This window comes from Labrus bergylta, chromosome 15, assembly GCF_963930695.1.
Source record: "Labrus bergylta chromosome 15, fLabBer1.1, whole genome shotgun sequence".
NCBI classification, from domain to species: Eukaryota; Metazoa; Chordata; class Actinopteri; order Labriformes; family Labridae; genus Labrus; species Labrus bergylta.
The window spans coordinates 23991769-24009091 of NC_089209.1; the positions used below are offsets into that span (position 1 = coordinate 23991769).

The 17323-nt window shown below is 41.2% G+C and overlaps 1 protein-coding gene and 1 long non-coding RNA gene across 4 annotated transcripts in view; one reads left to right on the top strand and one right to left on the bottom strand.

Moving 5' to 3' along the window:
• The window catches only part of bach2b (BTB and CNC homology 1, basic leucine zipper transcription factor 2b), a 103314-nt gene that overhangs the window by 82184 nt on the left and 3807 nt on the right, over positions 1-17323 (bottom strand). Inside the window, exon 2 of one of the 3 annotated variants that reach the window (XM_029280923.2) lies at positions 4610-4687. The exons of 1 other annotated variant lie outside the window; for it this stretch is intronic. In XM_029280923.2, the coding sequence (XP_029136756.1) occupies positions 4610-4648 (39 nt within the window). In that variant the 5' untranslated portion in view covers positions 4649-4687. Of the gene's footprint in view, positions 1-4609; positions 7976-17323 lie in introns of those variants that run through there. One more of the 3 variants, XM_065963446.1, reaches the window with a different exon arrangement.
• LOC136182689 (uncharacterized) lies at positions 7990-8344 on the top strand. The gene is made up of 2 exons (XR_010668731.1): positions 7990-8144; positions 8278-8344. It is a non-coding gene; the product is annotated as an uncharacterized lncRNA (long non-coding RNA).

Consider the following 17323-nt stretch of genomic DNA (forward strand, 5'->3'; position numbering starts at 1 on the left):
GAGGTTTATTTTTAAGACTTTATTTTGGGTAAAGTTTACAGCCTGCCACGTTGTTTCTTCTGCTTTGCTCTGTGTAAAAATACGAAAGAGATTTTCATGACAAATTAAGGATCCTTAGTGTAAAATGCAAAATGTGTGTCTGTGACTCGACTTTTTCTGATGACACTTTTAACAAAACAAAACAGATTTTTCACTGAACAGCAGAAACTACAAATGCACAGCGCATCAGTTGTTTACAGAGTGACCCTGCTGCAGGGCTCCTTTAAATATCCCTTTACTGTTGGCCATATGGGAAGCTCATACGAGGTCTGCACGGGTGTTCCAGACTGCCATCTGGATCCGATCACGGACCACAAATACAGATGTAGTGAAAGCGCTTTGGTAGCAGCGCGGGCCGCCCAGTCTAATGAATGGGAAGAGCACATTTCAACCCCCATGCAACAGGTCAGCAGCAGGCGTGGGCTTCACCTCACCTCACACACACACACACACACACACACATCAAACGCAGGACGGATCGACTGTCGGGGTGAGGCGAAACCGAAATATACCTCCTCGCCGAACAAAAGAACAAAATGGCAAGAGGTGATACGTGATACAGCAAAGTTAAAAATAGACTGTGCTGACGGATGGGACAGAGTTTCATGACCTCGGCATGCAGCGCTCTTCCTTTAAATCTTGAGTATCTGTGGCTCTGGATTGAATTAAAAGGGATTTTTTTAAACACCATTAAAGATGAAGAAATAGGATCAATAAATCTCACATCTCACATTCTCCTGCAGCCCTGCTGGAACATGAGAACAGAGAGAGTCAAATGTTCTCACGCATGTCAAAGCACAAAAAACGTCCTGTTTTTGGGGGGGATTCAAAGGGTCTCACGTTATGTGAAGCATAAATGATCTGCCTGAGAAGTCCACCTTTTTAGGGGGAGGATATTTCTTTTGTTTTGATGTCACTGCACATGTGCGTACTCCACAGAGGATCATCTAAACATTACATCATGCAGGAGGAATCCACGAGAGAAGCTGTGAGCTTCCCACTGTGGTTTTTCCTTCACATCCATCTGAGCTCAGTGGGAAAAGAAAAGGAATTAAGAGGGAAAAAATCCTGAAAGCCATTTGTTTTCTTGGAAAGTTTGATTCAAAGGACATCAGACATCTGAATCAGGCGACGGAGGTGGTCTTTGCTCAGGGTCAGGCCGATAAAGAAAATCTATGAGGGGAGCACATTAGCATAAAGAAGGTGTTGCTTTTTGTGTGACGACTTGAGAAACTGTTAATTTTTCTTTGAAGAGGAACTCTGGTGTTTTCAAACCTGGGCCCTGTTTTTACATTTCTTATGATATTAATTGCTAAAGTTGAAAAAGTTCTAAAGGGGATTGATCCAGCCTGCAGCATTGAAACAGGCTGAAATGTCTGCTATGATATATTGGGACTAAATCAGCTGGTGTGTTACTCTAAGTGTCTGACAACATTACAGAAAGGATCCTTAAAGAGATGGACATTTGTTTATAGGTAAAACGCTTTAATTTAACCGGAGACAGCCGTTAGATCTCATTCTTCACAGCCACCAGACTTCATTGACAAAAACTGTGACATGATGTGCAGAACTTGGGAACCATCCTGACAGTTGACCACAACTCTCTTCATTTGTTACACAAAAATATTTAGTGTGTAGTTTGGATCAAATGCAACATTTTTGTAACACAAAAAAAAAAGTGGTAGGAAAGTGAGTCCTGTGTTCTCTGGAGTCTGGAGGCTTTGAGGAGAGTAACCATACAGCTGTATTCCTAGAAAATAATCGCCTTCCTTCTTTAAGAAAATGTACATCTCTGTAGAATTTCCTTTCTGTTTGGCTGTCAGACACTCACCCGCAATTTCCACACGGTCCATTTGCTGCGAGTCTAATTTTGACAGAACCCGCTGCAAGCACGCGTCAAGCTCGACAGAATAGATCGACCCGGACGGGAAGTCAGACAAGGAAACGCACAGAGCATCCGGTCAATTTCAAAATAAAACCCAATATACAGACTCCTGATACATTTATCATCACTTTATCAACATCAACGTCAAAACAGCCACCAAGTGAAGAACCAATAATCTTCAGAAAGACAAAGCAACATGTTGTTTGCATGTTTTTCTCTCTATTCCCACGTGATCTTGTAGTTCTCCTGTGATCTTGGAAAAAAGCTGCTTCACACTCCAGAAAACTGACCCACCGGGGCAGGGCGCACAACGGAGCAAAAAATGAGGCACCGACAGATCGCAGCACTCATGGACTATACGGTTAGAATAATTATGTGGGTCTGTCTTTGACAAAAACAAAAACTTGTAGTATGCTGATCAGAAGGATTTGTTAGTAGCCACTACAGCCTCAGACTCGGCTCCTGGCTGAGCGCTATAATATGTTTTTCATCTAGACCGTCCACAGTAGTGAGTGTAGGACTTTGTAAATGTAAGTGTACTACAGAGCAGCAATTCTTCATACAGACGTTGATTGATTCAAAGACATTCCAGAGGTATAATGGGAATAATTTCTCCCACTCCGTGTCATAAGTGCATGCAACATGCCTCACAGTGACACGAACAATGGCCTCTTTCACTGCCCTCGCCTGCCTGGAGATGGGGAGGTGCATCATGGGAAGCAGACAGGCTTCATATACAGTTCAGAGGGGATACTTCAGAGAGGCCTCACACAAACCCGGGCAACAAGCAGACGCACTTAAACTTTCCGATATGGGCCGAGTGTGAGTTATGTGCTCGGATTACTCCTGCTTTGTAACTCACACACACACACACACACACACACACACACACACACACACACACACACACACACACACACACACACACACACACACAGACAGACGAAACACTCGGTCTGGATTAGGGGGCAGCCGGTTCACAGACCTCAAACAACTCCTGGTTTTATGTAAGGCTGGCTACACACTAGATGATTCTAGGCCTGATTTTGGGGCCTGATATGTCCCCCCAATAATCAGGGGCTGTGACCCGATTCGTTGCTTGTCGCAAATGATTATTTGTCCGAATAATTGTGGGGGCGGCAGTAGCTCAGTCTGTAGGGACTTGGGTTAGAAATTGGAGGGTCGCTGGTTCAAGTCCCATTGCCCTTGAGCAAGGCACTGAACGCCCAACAGCTCCATGTGTAGCAGCCCTACTCTGACATCTCTCCACTAATGCATGTCAACAGGTCGCATTTGTGCACATGTGTGATTCAGGCCTACATGTGTGAGAACCATGTCTCTAAATAACAGAGTGAAAACCAGAATTTCCCCTAATGGATTAATAAAATTGTAAAAAAAAAACAAAGGCATGTCGTGTCAATACGTTGGAGCCTCCCACATCTTGCATCTATATCGATATTTAGATTCCAGATCTGGCTGCCTCCAACTGAATACCTGTGTATTTATAATGAAATTACACACAAACTTTCTAGTGAGCACGGGTTAGTTTCTGGTGTGAAAACATTTATCTCCATAATTTAGATCCATTTACGAGTGAACACTTTGATGAACTCCATCACGGCCTTTCATACGCAAACGTCTCGTCTTTCACCCAAAGATTAGCACAAGAGAAACGCTCCACATCTGCAGAGTAGATCTCTCACAGACAGTGAATTATGATTTCAGCAGGATATATTTTTTTAAAGTGTGGGACGTCTGTGAGCTGCTGAGTGCGACAGACACCGGAGAGACGCTCAGATGCCAGCTCTCCACGTGGTGCGGACTATTAGTGCTGTGACAACGTCGACTCCCACTACAGCCTCTTTAACTCCTGGATCTGCACTAAGCCACAAACTCTGGCTATGAGACTAACGGCTCTGGGACAAAGACGGCCTTTGTGTTTGCTGCTGGATTCGAAAGAAAAGCGGGGGATAAGAGTTGTGACTTTATTTACACGTGAGAGGTGCTGAGAGGAGATTTACGAGCAGCATGTCACTTCAGAGTTCCCCTTAAACAAACAGATTTCAGAATGGATCTATTATCAAAAGCAGAAGGCTAAATATGCTACACTTGTACATTTTCTCAGTCATGTTGGCTTGTAGAAATGAGAGCTGGGTTATTTATCATTCAATATTGAGTCTACTACAGCCGCTTGTTTAACACCTGCTAAGGAAGTCAGAGGGGGAAGCTTGATTTCCTTTGCAGCATAAAGTTATAAATGGAAATCATGTGTCACTTAATAATCAATGTATCACCTTTAAACACTTTCTCTTGTTATTTGTGAACTAAGAGTGACATTACAAGTTGGAAATAATCTGTGTAAACCAAAAAAATCTGCTTTAAGACTCAGAAAAAATGAAAAAACAGAAAGAAAGAAAGAAAACAATTAATTATTCTGCCAAAAAAAATCAATAAAAAGATTTTGTTGCTTCTGGGATCACAAATCATATGTCAAATAAAATGTTAGAAATTGAAATGATGTGACTACAGCAGTGTCTGGATTGTTGTTTGTGTGTATCAGTGCGACAAATGTTTGCCTTCACACTGTTTAACCACAACAGGAAAAAAAAAACACTCTTCCTGCCAACAGAAATCCTGTTTTCAAGTAGAAGAACGAGAAGATGGAGTGTGTGCAGAGTTACTCACAGACACGTCCTTCATGTCCTGATGCCGATTACAGATCATTAATCCACGAGCAGCGTTACAGTCGCACTGACAACATCACTATCAGGGAGGAGGAGGAGGAGGAGGTCAGAAACATGATTGACAGGTCTGTGTGTGTGTGTGTGTGTGGGTGTGTGTGTGTGTGTGTGGGGAGGTGAGTCAGATATATCATCCAACTGTACTCATGTAATGTCACCACCACACACTGTACTACATTACTGTACAGTTTATTTGTGTTAAAAGTTTCCATACTACGGTGGCCTTGAAGGTCAACTTACAAACAAACATTTCACCAGACGCTGAAAACAATTCACTAAATGAAAAAATATTACATGAAACATCAAATTAAATATTTCATTGCTCTCCCCCCCAAAAAAAATCAACTTCTGCAAAAAATACGTCACAGAGTTTAGTCCTAACCTTTCTGGTTTCTGACTCTTTTTATTTTTCAGAAGGGGAAATGTTTCTGGAATCATTTATTTACTTAAAAGACTAAACTTCTTGTTTCTAAAGATTCTTCAATTCATTTATCAGACGCTTTTATCAGAAAGCTACAAACATCAGAAAATGAGAACAGCACAAGCGAGGATGTAGAGAAGAGGAAACAACGTCACAAACAGCTGCAACTTTCTACTTCACTCTGTTCGACAAAATAATACGGTCAAAATATCTGGCTAAATATCAAATGTTTTTAAATAAATTTAAAAAATCTAATTCTAGTCTTTCTGACTTTAGGAAGAGGAAGGAGTCTGTCAGTAAAACTTGTGAACTTGTTGGAGACATTTTTAAATGACTCTTTCTCAGGTCAAGAACGAACACTCTTTACATGTCTTTAAAGAAGAAAGAATTTGGTTCTGTCATATTTCTGTAAATGTATTTGAATGTATCCTCATATGTGATGTGGTTTTATGTGATCAGACGTTGGACATTTTTACTCTCCTCTTGTTTCCCCAAAGAGACTCTCTGTGCAGCTCTTCAGTTTCATGCTTTGTACTAAACTAGGATTTAGATAAATATCATTGTCCCTATTCAAAATATAAATCAAATTCAAATATCTGAATCAGTTATTTAAAAACACAGCAGATGATTTAATACACAAGATTATTTGTTTTTTTGTTCTAAAAACTGTCATCACATTTCCTGGTGAGAAGAAGTGACGTTTCCTGTTCTAATCAAATAACTTTCATGATTGTGTTTGTTTCATTTCACATTAGTTTAACATCATACATTATTATTATTAACATGGGTCAGGATTCAAATACTGAAATTATACCAATAATACTGTTAGCAAGAAGATTAAAGATCAAATGGTTCTACTTTCATCTTTATCAGAAACTGATTCAAACTTTGTTTTTGAGAGTTAATGTAGAATAAAAACACATATCAGGATACTTAAGTGTACTCAGGTTTTCACAGACTCTTTAGCTTTAGTGTAGTTTCCTGTTTTTTCATCACTTACCTACGGTGGCTGGGAAGTGCAAAAACAAAATTACAAAGTGTGAAACAGTTTTACAAGGTCAAGGACAAAACAAATTATAATTTTAGAACACACATTTAATAGATGTGTAACACTTTGACGAGCACTGAGACAAATGAACAACTTCACTTTAACCAGTCTTAAGAAAAACATTTAAACAAATACACAAACAACAGACTCCGGAAAGGGAACGTACCAAATGCCTGAAGTGACCCGTAAGTGATTGAGTGAGCGTTCAATGAGTTTGTTGTGGCAGGAAAAACTGTCTGAAATGTGTTATAAGGATGTTTATGTTAACCGAATGATGTTCAGTCCGTTTTGTGGAACCCACCTGAGACAGTTAGCGTGATTTTGCTTTTCGTCTGGGCGGGCGAGGACAGGACGAGAAAAGATGACCAAGGGCACCTTCTAGACCTTCTGTCTCGTCTGTCTCCTTCAAAGAGACTAGACAAGATTCCAGAGACCGTAAAACAAACTTAACATAATTCGGTGAGCTGCCACTTTTTAACTCGTCTCACCGCTCGTCAAAGTGTTTTGCATCTTTTAAATCTGGTTTGCACTTCCCAGCCACCGTACTTATCCCTGGAACTGAAGCGACTGGTGGATTTATGTTTGCTTCCAGTGACTGAGCTGCAGGTTTGCAGACTTGCTGGAGTCCCATCACAGCGATTTAAGTTGTCTGGGATGATTTAGAGGAGTGACTGTGATGTCGCAGTGAGAGCTAACATCACTGTGTGTGTATGAGCTGCTGGTTTCAGACATGTCTCACTTTCAGATTCAAACCAGCTGCAACATCTCCTTCTTTTATTTTTTAATCTTCTTCTCTGCTTATTCTGCCAGTGGCGGTTCTTCAGATTGTGTCAGAGATTTCAGGACGATAACAGCGACCTGATGATGAATGGAGTGGATGAGTCATTCTGCATGAAGAATCTCAATAACGCTCTGTCTCAGTTTGTGTTTTTATCTTCTGCTTTGTCTTTTACTGGAAAACTTTTGTAACTGCCCTTTAAACAATTGAACCAGCAGAGCTTAAATCATGTGGTTACAGATAGCTGTAGATTAGGGGTGTGCAATATTGAAAACAAAATCGATATTTTGCTGATGTCGACAATATTTTTCAAAAAAGACTCAATATAGTGTTTTTGTTTTTCTGGTACCTCAGCTGCTCGCTCCTGGTCGTCTGCTTGGTTGTCTTTAACGTCTACTGCTTTAAGACATACAGAAGTCTGCAGATTCACGTCTTTTAGGCAACATTCGTCTTTTCAAAGCCAAACCTCCTCCATGCCTCCGCGTTAGCTCAAAGCGTTCTCATTTGACCATCATCACGCTCGCCAATGTCACTTCTCCCTTATCAAGAATCAGAATACACAGCGATGGCAGAGGAGAAGATACAAAATTCTCCAGATCTAGAGCTGCTGCCTGAGCCAGGACGGAAATACTTTGAATTATTTTAATTTTTTCTTGGAGGTTTTTACTTGAATAAATTAGATTTTGAAGCAAAACCGACCGAACGCTCACTACCAAGGGAAGCAGATGTTAGTTTCTGTAGCCTAGCAACAGTAAACGCAGATGAGAAGCACTCAACTGTGGATGTGGGAGCTGCTTATGGACAACTGGCCCCCATCATTAGTCCTAACTTTTCAAGATTGAAAAAAGAAACGATGTACAACTATCACACACCTAGACAAGGACTTTCAAACCCGACGTAGAAAAAGTATTTGTTCTCAAAGTGAGAGTTCAGGTTCACAGGTGCCTCCTCTGTTGTTCTCACATGCTCGACTGACGCTCATCTCATGACTCAGTATCAACAGCGGAGCGTCCGCACCTCGTTCACCTTTTCCCATCTGTCCTCCATGACACGTCCCGAGCAGCGGACCGCTGCAGGTACACGACCACAGTCTGCTGACTCACTGCAGACCAGAGCACACACACACACACACACACACACACACACACACACAGGTGAACCCACCATGACCTCTGATCACTCCTGCCCTATGAGCTCCCCCCGCTGCTCCATGGTCTGTTCAGGTCATTCAGGTTCACACTTCTTGAGTTTGTTTTAAGTTGACCTTTTCTGGTGACTCACAGTTTAAAACACATTTTACCACTCAGGGTTCTGCAAGAATGAGAAACGGTTGGCGATCAGGTGTCAACATCCGTCTTTTTACAGCCACACACTGAGAGTGTGTGTTTCAGGCTCATTTCTCCTGGATTACACACACACACACACACACACACACACACACACACACACACACACACTGAGCTGGGAAGATGAGCAGTGCAAGTTTAAAATGTGTTTTTAAAATAATGAAAGAGGAACAAAGAAAACACGATTGTAGAGTTTTAAAAGGTTCTTCAGATTATGAGTTAGTGTTTAATGTCCTACAAAAGCTTTACTGCAGGCTTTCACAACATGGTGTCCCCTGAAATTCAAATCAGGGTCGCCTGAAATTGATCAATAAAATATATATTGTATATTCAAATATATTGAACACAGGCTAGTCTACTGTGATGGGCCAATGCCAAAACAGGAAACCTGCAGTCTCTGTCTGTCTGTCATCCAGTGTGCAGAACGTCCTGCCAGCGTTTCTTCCTCTGTCCACAATAATGCACGTGAAAAAGCCTAAATGTGCTCTGAGATTGATGTTTACTGTAACACACAATAAAACTATTACACGATTTAAAAGACATAAATTAGAGTAAAAAACTGTTTGTGTTGTGTGAGGTCAAAGTGAGGTCTAAAGCTAAAAGAGGTTGGGAACCATTGATTTAGTGGTTTTCTAAGATGTCTGGTGAAATGTTTGTGTGTTTAGGTTTTCAGATCAATAAGAAGTGCACAATGAACAAACAAACTTACGGTATTGAGTTTGTGCACTCAAACTCTCGAGAAAGGTCAAAAAACAATCTTCAATACATTGATACTTTTACTAAACCATGTGTTTCAAAATTATACAACCTCTTTTTTTTATTTATGTAAATGTAGTAAAGCTTTTAAAAAAAAACAAATCTTCAGTCTATACATAAGCAGGAGTTCACCTGCACTTTTTTAAAATAAAAAAAAGAATTTGCACATTTCTGCTTGCCTTCTGAATTGTTGTTGTTGTATTGAAACAGGAAGCAACATTGTTTGATTTTTATTATTTTCATATCTAAATTTAGAATTCTGGTATTGTGATAAGGCAGTGGTGTAGTGATGCCTTTAGAAGTGGGTATACTCTTAATTTACCCCCTCAATGTTTTTTTTCTTTAAGTGTCCCAGCCAGCAGAGGATTAACGGTCTCTGTTATGAACAGTTACATGTTAGACTTCATGCGTATTTAGTTAGTTCATGCAGGTAAATAAAAATAAAAATTGCAGCACACTGAATATTGTCAGTCAATCATTGGTGTGACTCAGAGGAGATTTAGAAATGGGCACACCCTATAGAGACTGAAAATAAGTATACTCTGTATACCTGTGTATACCCTGCACTACACCACCGTCAACATGTCTATAGCAGCTTTTTGATAGCAGCTTGCTACCTTCCTACAATCTTTAAAACTCTGGGACTAGAGCAGGTCTACAGAAACTGATGGAAACATGAGCTACAGCCTGAAAAAGGGCTGAGGCTTCTCCATCCTCATAGCAGTCGTTAAGACCTTACTGTAGTGTGGTGGCCTTTCAGACTTTTTCAAAAAAAATCTTTCTCTTCCACCCTGAAGAAGACTGCTGTTAGTGTCCCAGGAATCAAACACAAAGCAAAGTTGAAGCATTCTTTCAGCCCAAACTTTACCCACCCTGACGGAGAACCATTATAGTACTAATCCTGACAGAACTGGTAACAATTGTTTTTTCTCTGAGCACATCAACTACACGGGTCATTGAGTTTTCTGCCTCTTCCTGCACTGAGTGTTGTCTATTTTGTTATTTGTTTGATATGTTTTTTTCCCTTACTGTGCAAATAAATAAATACTAAATACGGTGCAGAGACTTAGAGCAGCATGTGGTTTCATTTCTGTATGTTGAGCTTCTAAAAGCCCAACTACCTCACTGAACTCTCATTTTAAGAGATATTTCAGATTTCAACTCTGCCGATTGTGAGTTTCATTCTCAGAAACACAAAGACACGTCGGCCTGTTTAAGCCTTCACCTGTTGCTTCAAACACTCCTACTGATTAGAACTAAAGTCACTCTTGATCAGCCTCTTAAAGATTGCTGTGCCTCAACGAAAAACTATTTATGCGTCCACTGTTGGCCCTTATGAACAGAATGAGTTTGACCTGCAGAACTGCTCCAAGCCGTGCGATGTAAACATGGCCTGAGAGGACGTGTCTGTGCTTTATATTTTATAGGCTCTTTCAGGAAAATTACAGGATGAAATCAGCTTAAACCATCGTACACATTACTCCCCCACAGGAAGGGCTGTATACATGGATCCAACCCAACACTTAGTCTTTCATGTTTTCCATCCAACATCTGTGTGCAACAAATGGAAAACCCAGAAGCCAGAACGTCGTCATCCTCGCAGTTTTTTATGTTTTCTGTGCATTGCCGTGGAGTTAATGTTCCTTCTCTGTGGCATGATTAGAAATAAAACACACGATGAGGAGGAGAACGAGGCACAGTGGGCCACTCGAGTGCACACGCAGGATCTCCACCTATGGCCTCCTGCTGCGCCATGGCAGGATGCCACCGCCAGCAAATCCTGCTGATCTCGTTGTAGGCTTACTGCTTTACAGAGCAGCCAGCGCGGGGGCTCGGAGAGCAGGAAGTGGGCACATTACTGCTCCTCCACGCCCACAGCCTGCCTCCTCCACCTCCCAACACATCACCCCACAACCCTCCCAACCACCTGTGCTGGTCTCACAGGATGCCCCCCCCCCCCTCCTCCTCAAAGCCCCTCCTCTCCCCACCTCTGCTGCACTTCTTCTCCAAACCGCACTCTGAACACTTTGTTGTGTTACACTCCACTGCTTCGACGTCAGAGAAGATTCGATTTACTGTAAAGTGACTCAAAAGTCGTCCGCCCAAACCAACCTCCAGAGGAACGTCATGCAGATATAGTTTTGGTTTTTTTGAATCAGGGTTTGACATCCTGTCCAAGTGACAGCTGATGACGTTAAACTTTAAAATCAGATTCTTAATAACAGGAAAATTTGTTTCTGCAAAGATGTGGTGCAATTTATTTTAATGCTGTGATAGAAACGGTTGCTGAGTGTCTTTACTGTTGTGTTTTTGTATCCATAAAATCTGTAAATGAAGCTCAAAGCTTCTTCCGGCCAATCAACCAAATACATTACTAATATTTGTATAAACAAAATCACATAAATTGTAAAAAAAAATAATAAAGTTTAAGATTTTCTTGCGATTTGGCAAATTAAGGCACAAATTGATGAAAAATCATTCTAAGTGTAAAAACTCTCCAGAAGATAATTTAAATTATTTAATTTAAATATTTGTACATATGTAATATGTGTAAAAAAATGTGTTTTTTATATAGTTTTATCTGCATATAAACACAGTGCATACAATGAAGGTTTTTTTTATTATTATGTCAGTTCTGAAAATGAAAAGCACATTTGCAAGAGCTGATAAACTAGTTTTATTTATTCTTCATTTCGGGTAATATCACTCAGACTGAAGTTCAAATATTCTTCAGATCTCCATAAGATCGGCACAAACTGAAGGTTTTTTATTTATTTAAGCACGCTAATTATTGCTCAACTTAAAACGACAGATAAATTCATACAACACGTTTTTTAAATAAAATCATGAAAATATTTGTTCTTTAGACTCTGGACATTGTTTTGTTTTAGAGACTTAATTCATTTTTTAAGAGCACAAACTGCAGTTTCAATAGAAAGATTCATTTTTGTTTACAAAGACTTTCAGGTAAAATAATCGTCTGTGTCTTTTAAGAAGAGATGAGAAGGGAAGGAGAAAACTGTGAGTTCTGAAAAAAAAAGAAAAAGTGGAGAAGGTTTGAGATATTTAAAACAACAAAAGTCTGCTCTGGTTCAGAGTCTAAAAATGGAAGAAGCTGGCGAGCTTCATAACTCACTGTGCGTCGCTGAGGCTTGACTTTTTAACTTTTCTACATCATGCTGACATTACGGCAGAAAACTTACAGAAAAACAGGACCCTAAACAGGAGACGGACAGAAACCTAAACTACCTGCTACTCCACAAAGGTTGACAACATTTTGAATACGCTGATTCTTTTTGATGCCATGTGTGTTCAAATGATTCAGTCTTCACCTTTTTATTTCCTCTTATTCTTTTATTTCTCTTTTCTTTCTCATCTGAGGAGGAGCTACCAGAGAAGTAAAACTCCATGTGTTTCTCAGTAATTAAACCCTAAAAATGATTGATTTTATAAGGTTTGTATATTGTATTTATTTGAATAATCCTTTGTTGATCATATCTTTTCTGTACTGCTTTGGCAATATGGATTGCTGATCTGTCAATCCAGTAAATCTCATTTGAATTGAATTGAGAAAGAGAGACTTTTGTCCCGTGGTATCAAAAAAAGCCATCAATGTTATTTAAGTTGAGAAGTATTTTATCTAGGTATTAAAGTCTGGTATTGAATCAACCCTGACACCTCAGGGTTTAAACTGTCAGGGTTTCATGATCATGCAGCTTTAACAATGTGAATACACTGTTAGCTTTTTCTGATCGAGCCACAGACCAAAAGTTGTTTATTCACTGATCAATAGTTCCTCAAAGACAACGTGCTGTTCACTCCGACCTCCAGGAAACAGTTTATCATTTTCTATTTACACAAATGTAAGAGCTTCATACACACACACACACACACACACACACACACACACACACACACACACACACACACACACACACACACACACACACACACAGGAGGATTTCTGACCTCTCTTGCAGCTGCTATCACCTCCAGCTTCACAGCATCCTAAACTCTGCATCCTTCACTAAAACAATGATCTCACCATCCCGACTCTGATTGTTTGAATTCCTTCCACTTTGCCCGACTCAATGCCACTTCTACTTTCCCATCAATCCCGATGGCGGAAAGAGAGGCCAGGGAGAACAAAAAAAAAACGACCTCTGCAGGAAACTTAGAGAGACCTGGAGCTACATGGAAACTAGCTTTGTTTGGTCTCTCACAGCTCATGGTTTAAATAAGCGTCAGTGACATCAGTGACTCTCATCAGAGAAGAGAAAGAAGTTTTATTAAAGATGTGGGGGTAATAAAAGTTTATTATTAAAGTTCATTAACTGCAGATGAGGTAACAGTACAACTAGTGTTGTAGAAAAAGACCACACTAACCGAGACCACGTCATACCAGAAACCAGAGTGCTCTGAGATAAGACCAAGACCAAGACCAAGACCAAGACCAAGACCAAGACCAAGACCATAAATATCAAAGAAAAGTCATCATCTTGCGTGCAGGTGGCGAGCCCCCTCACTTAGACCGTAACACTGGGAAGGTTGCGGCTGTAACCAGGGGATACAAATCAAGTTAGAAATGAATTGAGATTATTTGTTCTTTTAGAAAGGGGGCGTTTTCCTTCTAATCACAGTGATGACGTGGACAAATAGCCGATCAGTGGAGGTCTTAAGCGGTCTTGATTTAAAATCCGGGGTCCTCCCAGTCTGAGACCGAAACAAAACCGAGTTAAAATGCTTTCAATTCCGAGAAGAGACCTTCAAAAAGTGGTCTTGGAAATTATAATTTGTAAAATTCAAATGTTAATTGGCCGTATTTAAGCGTGCAAAATCTGACTGCACTTGTTTGAATAACTTCTGTATTTTTTTCATTTAGCAAAATGTATCGCTAATAACTACTCCCCCCCCCCCCCCCCCCGCCATGCACCTAGAATAGTTTTGGATCATTGTTATTTGTGTTTGTTGTAACAAAATGTTATTTAAAAAATTAATGTCATGGTTAATTGAGGAACAGGAATCTATCACAACAAGACAAAACACCAACGTACACACTCTAAACAAACACATTTGTTGTTGCAAATGTGGGCTACACTTTGTCTGTCCTTGGAGGAAGATAGAGATGGCACAGGGAGAATCACCCCTGCAGGTAATAAAAAATAACAGAAATGGCCACAATGTCGGATTGATCTCAGCGTCTTTAACACCTGAGTGTCTGGGTTAAACAGAAACTGAAAGCAGCCGTGGTTTTTACTTTCAGACACTTTTAATGAGTTTAGCTGTAATAATTCAGCCGCGGGCAGAAAGACTCTGCTGATTGCATGAAGACAGGCAAGCGCTTCACTGTTGCAGGGTGCGCTGTAATGTCAGGGAGGAAAACAAAAGGGTGTCACATACGAGGATGTGACCTCGAACTTCAGAGGAAGAAGCACACAGCGGCATTGTTCTGCAGGAGGGCGGAGAAAAACGTGTCTAAACTGACACAAAGATGTCTTAAATACAAAATACTGCTGATCAACAACCTATACCTTTAAACTCTGTCAGGTAGACTTTGAAGCATTTACGGTGTGCTCAAGGTGCAAGCTTGTTAGATTTACTACAAAAAGATTCTCCTTTTCTCAGTCTTACTTCAGAGTTTTAAGGTAAAAAGATAAAACTATCCTTTTACTCAACACCAATAATATGTTTCAAACATAACTGTGCGATTTAGACAGAGTTCAAGAGTTTGTCTGCAGGTTTATTTTTTGTGCTTTTTAATGCCAATACCTAGAGATAGGACAGCGGGCAGAGTCAGAAATTAGGGGAGACAAGGAGGGAAAGGAGGCACAGATCGGACCCGAATCCAGGCTGCAGGCTTGTAGGATCACAGCCTCTGTATATAGGCCCCGATTGTCTGCATCATTGGCAGTTTAAAGCAAGAAATGACCCAATATTGGGTGATTAGAACTTAATCGCTGTAATATCTAAACAGGTGTGGATGTTTGATTTTCTTGAGTCGTTTACAGCTTAATATTCTGGTATCGTGACAGCCCTAGTGAGAGCTCCGGCATTATTTGTGACTCAGCAGCTGTGAAGCGAGAAAACTGCTGACAGGCGAAAAAAGCCTTAAAATCAGCTTTTTATGTGTTTTCAAAGATCCTCAGGAGGAGCTGAAACACCAGAGGAGGCCCTCACCCCAGAGACACACCGCCTGCTTTCACAGCAAACTGCTCTAATGTGTTATGGTATGCATATCGTTTCTACGGCGGCAGCAGGAGGGCGGGCAGGCGGGCTCAGGGGACCACACAGACAACAGTGTTGACTATGAATAACCCCCGTAACCCCTCCAGAAAATACAGCATGAATATACAGAGGAATCAGGCCGAGTCCGCATGCCGTGATAATGGCTCCGTTACAGTTACCAAGGTGAATATCTAGACGCGCTGAAAGCATGTGATGCGGCTCTTTGGCGGCCATTTTCCTGCAGTGGGCTCACGTCGGGGATAGAGAAAACTGCAGCGCACATGTCATTCACGTTCTCTGACGCCCGGAATAATAATAGAAGAAGAAAGACCACACACAAGTCAGGGGAATTCAAAACAACATGCACGAGCCGAGTCAAAGCATGCCTGTGTCTGATACACAGCTCTGCATGAGTGTGTGTGTGTGTGTGTGTGTGTGTGTGTGTGTGCAGAAAAAACACCCGTAGCACATGCTGAAGTTTCACAGACGTTTTTACCAACTTAAAACTGTTTCACAATCAACACACACTCAGTATGTTTACATGCTCAGGACAGTTGAACTACTGTTACAGCTCGATAAGGACAAGTTAACAACTTAGCAAACTGTAAAGTGGTGCTTATATGTGTCGTACATTTCATACATGCTCTCTGCTAAACATTCCAATGCTATGCACGCTCTCCCTATAGCGTATGGTGATATCTCAATGCAGACAACACTTCTGCTCTGCTATGCCTTTATGCTATTCGACCTCCAGGTTTAAGCCCGCCATGGAGACTGTGGTAGTGTTACAAAATGGCTCAGTGGTGCCCCCTACACATTTGTTTTTTTTAAATCAGCTCCTGCAGCATGTTCAACATGGGATTATAAAATTAAACAGGCATGTGTGCATTGTTTGTCTCTACAGTAAAGCCTCTTGGACCCATATCACAAACAGGACCATTTTGAAGTTTTAGTTTAAAAAATGGCTCAGATTAGCCATTTCCAGGGCTCCCTCTGGGATTAACTCCTCCATAGGGGATGAGTCCAATCCACTTCAATTTTATTTGCAGAGCTAGAGGAGACCATGTTGAATTCTTTTTTCTTTTTTAAACTTGTGTACAAGTAGCTCTTTAACTGTCTTCCATATAGTGTTGAAGCCTGGAGACTGGAGAAGAGCAGCTCCTGCAGCTCACCAGCTGTAAACTAACTAAATGTAGCAGCAGCTTGTCTACACTGAGTTTAAACAGACCTCTGCAGAGCTCTGCAATCCCCTGCTGCCAGTAGTTGTAGTAGTAGTGCTGCACTAATCCAATACAAACAGGTCATTACACTGTGCTAAATGTTTTCTCTTCCTTCACTGAACGCTGCTCTACAAACTCATTCTTCTAAAACCGTTTCAAACCGCTTCCCTCTCCCGTCCCCTCTTAAGTGTTTTAATTCCACAGCTATTAGGACCAGATGTGCATCATTTCATTAGCTCGACATGCTTTGCGTCTTATGCTATGGATGAACCAAGGGACGGGGTTAACAAAGAAGCTTTAACACAGAGTTCAGGAGGTGAAGCTCTGCGCCTGAGGCCACCGTCTGTGAGGTCATCAAATATGTTTGACGCAACTGTCGGCGTGATTTACGTGTTTCTGTAATTTCTAACAGGCAACACGGGAAGAGAAAAAAAACAAAACAAACCAAAACAGAGCGATCAGAAAATTGCCTGTGGTGCTTTGGACTTGAAGGCTTTTTGGCACAGGAGCAGCAAAACACACAGACAAGCTCTGACTCTGCAACCGCAGACTGACGGGAGCTGGCAGGATAATGCAATCTGATTTCACACGCCGGGCCATAATGCCAGTGCACATCGCTGCCCTGAACGGCAGGAGGAGAGGGACGAGCAGCCATGATATGACAGAAGGAAGAGAGAGAGAGAGGGGGGGGGGGGGGGGGGACAATAGCTCTGAGTGTAAAGTGCAGGATCTTAGATTTCTCCCAGCAGAGCTGCTCCATCTACTCCTCTCACTGGCAGCGGCCCAGTCAAACATGCCTTTGTGCTGACGTGGGAGAGCTATGGGAACATGTTTTCTTCTACTTTTCCTGGCCGAGGCTGAGGC